This window comes from Asparagus officinalis, chromosome 7 (genome assembly GCF_001876935.1).
Source record: "Asparagus officinalis chromosome 7, Aspof.V1, whole genome shotgun sequence".
NCBI classification, from domain to species: domain Eukaryota; kingdom Viridiplantae; phylum Streptophyta; class Magnoliopsida; order Asparagales; family Asparagaceae; genus Asparagus; species Asparagus officinalis.
Window position 1 is genome coordinate 33,307,257 of NC_033800.1, and position 8,312 is coordinate 33,315,568.

General features: G+C 40.3%; 1 protein-coding gene across 1 annotated transcript in view; it reads right to left on the reverse strand.

The window, feature by feature from the left end:
* LOC109849457 (methyltransferase-like protein 13) overlaps positions 967-8,312 on the reverse strand; it is a 16,966-nt gene continuing 9,620 nt past the window's right edge. Inside the window, exons 8-9 of the mRNA XM_020419290.1 lie at positions 1,419-1,552; positions 967-1,341 (exon numbers count right to left, since the gene is read on the reverse strand). Coding sequence (XP_020274879.1) covers positions 1,315-1,341; positions 1,419-1,552 — 161 coding nt within the window. The 3' untranslated portion in view covers positions 967-1,314. The remainder of the gene's footprint in view (positions 1,342-1,418; positions 1,553-8,312) is intronic.

Genomic DNA, 8,312 nt, shown 5'->3' on the forward strand with positions numbered 1-8,312 from the left:
CTAACTAATTAATAATAAAATAAAATATTTGATTAATATTTTTATAGCAAGCTATGTATGGTTATTAACTACTGCTATTGACACTATTTAATTAATTTATTAGTAATTAAGTAATAATTTATTTAAATTATTAATTATGTAATTAATTTATTTTATTATTTCATAAATGAAATAAATAAATAACTGATTAATTTTGGAACTATTCCATTAAGTAAATGTTTTAGTTAAATAATTATATTTAGTAAAACTATTAATTAAGTAATTAAATTTATTATTTTCATGAATTAATCAAATAATACATAAATAATTAATATTGATATTATTTAATTAATTTCTTATTTTTGAGATCTGCAGTAGATTAATAAGGGGATTCAAGGGTATTTTGGCCCTTCGACCTATATAAGAAAAACTCCCTATAAATAAGAAAAAAAATAAGTTGGAGTGTTCCCCGACTTAGTTTTTTTCTCCCCACTACTTATAAGTAAGAAATAAGTGAAAAAGTTAACTTTCACCAAACACAAGATTGATACCTTATAAGTAAAAAAAAGTACTTATTAGTGAAATAAGTTACTTATTAGCAAGTTGCCAAACATGCTCCAGAGATGGACATTGTAGGAGAGAGAATCCCTGTCACGGGGTAAGGGCAAGAAAAATACGGTCAAAGGATTTCTTACACCCTTGACTTTTTCAAGAAGGCTGGACGAACAAAGTTTGTCGGAGGCAAATTTCCTTTTCCGAATCGATTCCCGTATATCAAATCCCTGTCACGTAGTTTTGTTCGTTCCAAGTTATGACCACAAAACTTTGTGGCTTCTTCTCACTCCACCGTATTAGAGCCTGACTCTGCACTCTAATAAAAAGCCAAGGAAAACCAACAATTGAAGCAATAGCAACAGTTCAGCTCATCCAAGAAAGGAGTAGCAAATAAACCATACGGTTAAAGAAACAAGATTCAATACCAACATGTAATGCAAATCCAAAGCCTGCTGCTACAAATTTATTGAAGATGAAAGCTCGTCAAGTCTGACGATTGAATGTACCTTTTTTCTGCAAAACTACCACTGATAGTACACATTACGTTCTTCAATGCATAAAATGCTCAGATGCAACCAACGGAAGCAGATGTAAAACTTATAAATACATGCATAGCACGATCAACAAGCTCACATGCGAAGATTGCAGTACGAGCAAGATCAACTTCAAAACAAATGAATAATGATCCTGAGGACTAAATGAATAAATTACCCTCAAGAATTTAACCTCGTTTTTCTACCGTATACATCAAAGAATATCTGGACAGGTCAGCTGGCAGAGCTATTGGTGCTTTCTGAGTGAGTCATCCTGAAATGGAAGTCAATTAGGGCAATGAAGTAAGCAAAAAATGATTAAAAAATAGGACATGGAAACAGAATGCTGACCTTAGTACAAACATAGATATAATGAACTTCTGGGTTTCCACCTAGAAGTGCTGATACCGAACTTCCATCTTCATTTATTGGCAAGGGTGCAGTCAATTCCCAGGACCTTAGCTCTGGAGTCTTCTCCATTCTATCTGCAAAGTTACCATCAAAAGTGAACATAAATCAGAACTTGGCAGAGAGGACAAAATGATTGGTTAAAACTTCGGGAGAAATTTAGGAAATACAGTATCAAATACTAATATTTATATTTTGATGAACATGGGAGGAGTATGATGTAAAAAATAACAACAGAGATCAACACCTAGTTACAGGTAACAACTATAAGAACTGCTTTATCCAAAAGTGTTAGGTTTGCTACATAAATTCTACTCTTCCATTCTGTTCTGTTGAGGGACATCTCCTTTTTAACAGTTTCCAACCAAAATCTCTTAGGCCTAATTGGTGAAATTTCATCAGTGGGTGGCAAAACTCCCATCAACTCGAGCAATGTAGGGGTCACTGGACTTTGCTGCTGCCAATGGTCACTGTAGGAGGCATGCCCCATTTTAAAAGTATGGGTTCTAATGCAGAACTCATGGCGAAGATGCAAGTAACTGGACTATACAGGGTTTGGTTCCATTAAGCGTCAACCCAGCCCACATCACTAATTCAAATGGGATGTAGCAGCATATATGAGCCGTGAGAAGTTCTGATAATTTTTTGCTCAAAAGACTATAGTAGTTAGCAGGATTAATGGCAAGTACTTAAAAAAAGCAGGATTAATGGCAAGTACTTAAAAAAAAAGACTGTATAACTGCAGATAATGTGTAAATATTTGATTACTGTCAATGGTCAAGGTCATCCTAAATTGATCTCTAATGGGTTACAAATGAAAATTAAGTGATATGGAGAAGTTCTAGAGGATTATTAAATTAAGTGATATGGAGAAGTTCCAGAGGATTAGTTTCATAGATCATATTACATATTTTTTGGAACTACAGACCTACTAGTGTGTACCCCGTGCAAAGCACGACCTCTTGTTTTTTTAAGCACTGTATTTTGAACTTGTTTCCCTCTAAGTTTTAATACATTTAATGTGATTATTGTATGCTTAAAATTAGAAATTATATCTACTCCTCTATACTTAAAGAAGGATGCAAGTTTTAATACATTTAATATAGAATTCATATTTACTCCTTTATACTTAAAGAATGATCCAATTTTTAATGCATTTGATTTAGAAATTATATCTATATGTAAAGAATGATCCAAATGTTAGTACTGCAGCAAAAAATATTTTATATTATACTACATTATTTTACTGTAGCAGGAACAGTACTTCAATTGTAGAGGACAAGTTTGGTTTGCTGCTTATGCTACAGTAGTTCATGTACTGTTTACTATAGCATGAACAGTAATCCTTTGGATCCTCCTATAAATATAGAAGAAGAGTTGATTGTTTGAACATTGTTTATAAATTACTGAAAATTCAGAACAAATCACAAAAACTTATCTAAAATAGAAGAAATATGTAGATGGCCTTTGAGACGGTATTGAAGTCTATTAGGTCATACCCAAGAGTCTATACACAGAATTCGGTTAGTTTGATGGAGACTCTTGGCAAAAGAGTAAGGGATGTATCTGTGTAGAAAAGATTAGGGTTAGTTTCTCTCATTGAGAGACCCCTCTTTTATATTAATGTATTCTTACAACTAGGCCCTTACAACATTGACTAATTCACTTAGTATCTAAATAACTCAACACTCCCCCTCAAGATGGGCGATAGATATCAATCATCCCCATCTTGTTACAAAAGATATCATACTCTCTAGAACCTAATCCTTTTGTTAAACAATCAGCTAACTGCTCTTCTGATTTCACATAGCTCAAAGTCAGAACTCCTCTATTCAGTTGTTCCTTAATAAAGAACCGATCAATCTTCACATGTTTGGTGCGATCATGCTGAACTGGATTGTTTGCAATATTAATCGCCGATTTGTTGTCACACCAAAGTTGTAAGGAGTCTCTTCTAAACAAGCGCAACTCAGATAATATGTTTTTTACCCACATCAACTCGCACAGACTAACTGTCATAACTCTGTACTCGGCCTCAGCTGTAGACCTAGCCACCACATCTTGCTTCTTGCTACGCCAAGATACGAGATTGCCTCCAACAAATACACAGTAGCTTGTAGTGGATCTACGATCATCCATACAACCCGCCCAATCAGCATCACAATAGCCTTCAATTCTCAGATGTCCAAAACTCCTGAACCAAAAACCATTTCCTGAGCTTCCTTTAATATATCTAAGAATTCTGCGAACTGCCTCCATATGCTGCTCTCTGGGATCATACATATATCTACTCACCACACTCACTGCATGAGTAATATCAGGTCTCGTATGACATAGATATATAAGTCGTCCAACCAATCTTTGATATTGCTCTTTACTCACAGGGTCTCCACCCTCGGCACTCATCTTATGATTCTGCTCAATAGGAGTAGGTGCAACTCTGCACCCCAACATCCCTGTCTCTGAGAGAAGATCCAGAGCATACTTCCGCTGAGAAAGCATTATACCCTTTCGCGACCTTACAATTTCAATTCCGAGAAAGTACTTCAACTGCCCCAGATCTTTAACTTCAAATTCCTCTCCTAATTTCTTCTTCAACAGTAGGATTTCCTCAGCGTCATCTCCAGTGATTATAATATCATCAACATAGACCACTAGGATAGTGATACGAGTTTTGGAGTGCCTGTAAAACACAGCATGATCACCATTGCACTGCTTGTACCCCATACCACAAACTGTCAACCTGAATCTATCAAACCATGCCCTCGGAGACTGTTTTAACCCATACAAAGACTTCTTCAACTTGCACACCTTCCCAGCTACTTGAGAAGTAGTGAAGCCTGGTGGAATCTCCATATATACCTACTCTTGAAGATCTCCATGCAAAAAGACATTCTTGACATCTAGCTGATGTAGTGGCCAATTAAAGTTGGCAGCACATGACACCAACACTCTAACAGTACTCATCTTTGCTACTGGAGCAAATGTCTCGTCATAGTCAATGCCGTATGTTTGGCTGTAGCCTTTAGCAACCAATCTGGCCTTGTATCTGTCGATCTTGCCCTCTGGAGTTTGCTTAACCGTATACACCCACTTACATCCAACAGCACGCTTCCCAGCTGGCAAATGTACCAACTCCCATGTGTCATTCTTCTTCAAGGCCTGGAGTTCCTCTTGCATGGCATTCAACCACCTAGGATCTTGCTTAGCTACCTGCCAGTTGTTAGATACAGGCACTGAATGCAACGATGCAATGAATGACTTATATGCAGGTGGAATGGATGCATATGAAATGTAATTCGCAATATCAGTATCCCAATTACCAAACTTAGCTGGAGGTTTTCCAGCATTGACTCTAGAGGTTCTGCGGGGCAAGGCAGGAGTATCAGAGGTATCAGGGAAGGAATCGTTACCTATCGACTCAGGTGGAGGAGAAGAGTAAGGCACTGGAGAGGAAGAGGAAGGCACTGGAGAGGAGGGACTTGGGTCATCAACATTTGTGGGTACTGACACAGGCACGGGAGACGACTCATGCTGCTGTTTCTGTCTCCTCGTGTATACTCTCAGCTCCTCCTGACTTTGACTACCAACACCTAAGTCACCATCACTACTCGGCGATGTACCATCACTATTCGGTGACTCAAGAGGACATGGAATCATCCCGACCACAATATCATTCTCATTCTCCCCCTCTCTACTAGCATCAGTAGAGTCATCTCCAAACAAGGAACTCAACTCCGTCTTCTCCCCATAAAAAGGTTCAAATTCCCGAAAAATCACATCCATACTGACAAACAGCCTTCTTTCAATGGGACACCAACACTTGTATCCTTTTTGACTTGATGAGTAGCCAACAAAGATACATTTAACTGCTTGCGGATCCAGTTTACTCACCATCAACCTGTGATCTCTCACATAACATGTGCATCCAAACACTCTTGGTGGAACAACAAAAACATTCGAGCCCAAAAGCATCTCACATGGTGTCTTCATCCTTAATACTCTTGATGGCATCCTGTTGATCAAATAAATCGCTGTCATAACAGCCTCACTCCATAAAAACTTAGGCACATTCATTGTCAACATCAATGAGTGTGCCACTTCCAGTAGATGCCTGTTCTTACGCTCAGCCACCCCATTCTGAGCAGGGGTGTCTTGGCAGGTGGTTTGATGAACAATTCCCTGATTAGAGATGAAAGCTGCAAACTCCTTATTGACATACTCAGTCCCATTATCTGTTCGAAGAATCTTCACCTGCACTCCAAACTGTGTCTTCACATAAGCCGAGAAATCTTGAAAACATTTGTAAACCTCTGATTTCTGCTTCATCATGTATATCCAGGTCATACGTGAATAACAATCAATGAAAGTAACAAACCATCTAAAACCACTGATAGAGGTAGTAGGACATGGTCCCCAAACATCAGAATGGACAAGTGCAAATGGTTCACAACTTCGAAGACCAATCATTCTATAAGTAGAACGAGTATGTTTTCCAAGTTCACATGCATTACAAAATAACTCTTTTCTATTCACTTTTTTCATTAACTCCGGTTCTAATCTATTTAAACTCTCAAAAGATAAATGCCCTAACCGGCAATGTTGAAGCATCGCTTCTGCCTCTGGCTCTCTGCTAACAGCAGCAGCAATCGTTGCTGTCTCCCTGTCCAAATACCAAAGACCATCACGTCTAATACCAGTCCCAATCCTCCTCCCCGTTTCCTTCTCTTGAAAGACACAAATCTCGATCAAATAACATGGTGCAATTTAATTGATCAATGAGAGAGCTAACTGAGAGTAAGTTAACTGGAAACGAAGAAACATGCAATACTGATGACAAGGTAACAGATGAAGTGCAATGGACCGAGCCAGTACCCCTGATGGGTTGGGATGTCCCATCAGCAGTCTGAACTGTCTCAGGATGCATATGCTTACTCGAATAATATAATGCAAACTCACTAGATGTTCCTGTGACATGCCTAGATGCACCTGAGTCTATGATCTAATCAACATGAGTTTTAGTGAATGCAAGTGCCTGAACCTGTGTACCTTTGTTCGCATGAGCATAACCAATAAAGTTACCAAAGCATGTAGTGGTAGCCAGATCCTGGGTGACTTATCCCTTGCCCTTCGAACTCTCAGCCTGAAGCTTGAACAGACGTAGTTCCTCCAGCTCAGTTATTTCAGCTCCAGTCATCCCAGCAGTAGTCTGAGACTCATCTGTCACAGCTAGGTGAGCAACTCCTTGGCTTACACGCCCCCTGCCTCCTCGACCTGCACGGCCACCAGTCTGACCACGTTCACCCCAGTTCCTAGGTGGCTTAGGACATATCTGTCTCAGATGCCCTACCTCTTCGCAGTTGAAGCACTGCCTAATCTTCCCTCTGAATCCAGTGTTATCCGGGTTGGATACCACCAGTGCAGACTTCTCTCCTGTAAGTCCACCTATCCCAGACCGTAGCCTGATACGACTCTCCTCCTGTATCATGGCCGAGACTGCCTTCTCCAGTGGTGGGATCTTCGTCTGGGTTAGTAGTAATGCCGTCCTCTGCTCATACGCTGGAACCAAACCTCGGAGAAACAACATGGTCCTCTTCTGCAAAGCGGCCTCACGCTCCTTGCACTCAGGGTCCTTGCAGCTCGCAAGGGGCGAGAAGTGATCGTGATCGAGCCACAAGCGCTCCAGCTCTGTGGCGTACTCCTGTACAGTCCTCTCTCCCTGGACTATAGCGCTGATCTCCTTCTCGATCTGGAATACCCTCAGGTTATTCAACTTCTTGATGATCTCCTCCATCGGATTTTTTCCAGTCTTTGTCATCGGTCCAACTTCTATTCTTGTGGTGCGCAACGAAAAAATTCCGGCAGCACTTCGACAGTACAACAAGATAGATAGATCAACAAGAATTCCTGTTTCACCAAGGAAACAAGAACCAGAAGCAAGATATCTCAACAAAGTGAGATATCAGCTCTTCTCTCATCAGTTCTAGGACTGACTTGTCGAGGAAACCTAAATATTCAACCCTCTCATTCCAGCCGATCCCCACATCCTCAGCACGATCGCCAACACCCAGCCGCGGCCGATGACGGAGACCGACCCCCACATCCTCAGCACGATCGCCAACACCCAGCCGATCCTGATGACGGAAACTGATCCCTCCTCATCCACAGTTGGCCACCCCTCATCAGTGACGACAGGCGTCGCTTCTCTCTAACTGTCGCACCACTAGCACCGCGTCCCCCTTTCTCCCTTCATCGGCGACGAGATCGACAGGTCTGACCAACCTCGGTGAGATCGACCGACAAATAAGGAGGAGAGATCGACGGATTGAGCGACGGAGAGAACGAACGATCGACGGATTGAGCGACGGAGAGAACGAACGAAGTTGGGCGGCGGAGGAATCGTCGGATTTGGCTCAGAAAAGGGAGGCGGCTAGGTTTGGCTCTGATACCATGTAGAAAAGATTAGGGTTAGTTTCTCTCATTGAGAGACCCCTCTTTTATATTAATGCATTCTTACAACTAGGCCCTTACAACATTGACTAATTCACTTAGTATCTAAATAACTCAACAATCTGTCACGGGAATTTTCCTTTTAAACATGGTACTTTTTATGCATGTTCCTTCAATGGCTTTATATGCATGAGGCTTTCCATACATATCCATGATAATTGAATTTGAAGACTATGTTGATCTGTGATGTCATGCTGCAATCTCACGCCATTTCCCCTTGGTCTTTGATTTATAAATTATGAAGTCAGAAATGGTGCTAAATTTATTCATGATGTTATTTTATACTTTATACTTATAAAGAGTGCCCTTGGAAAGACTCTGTATGCA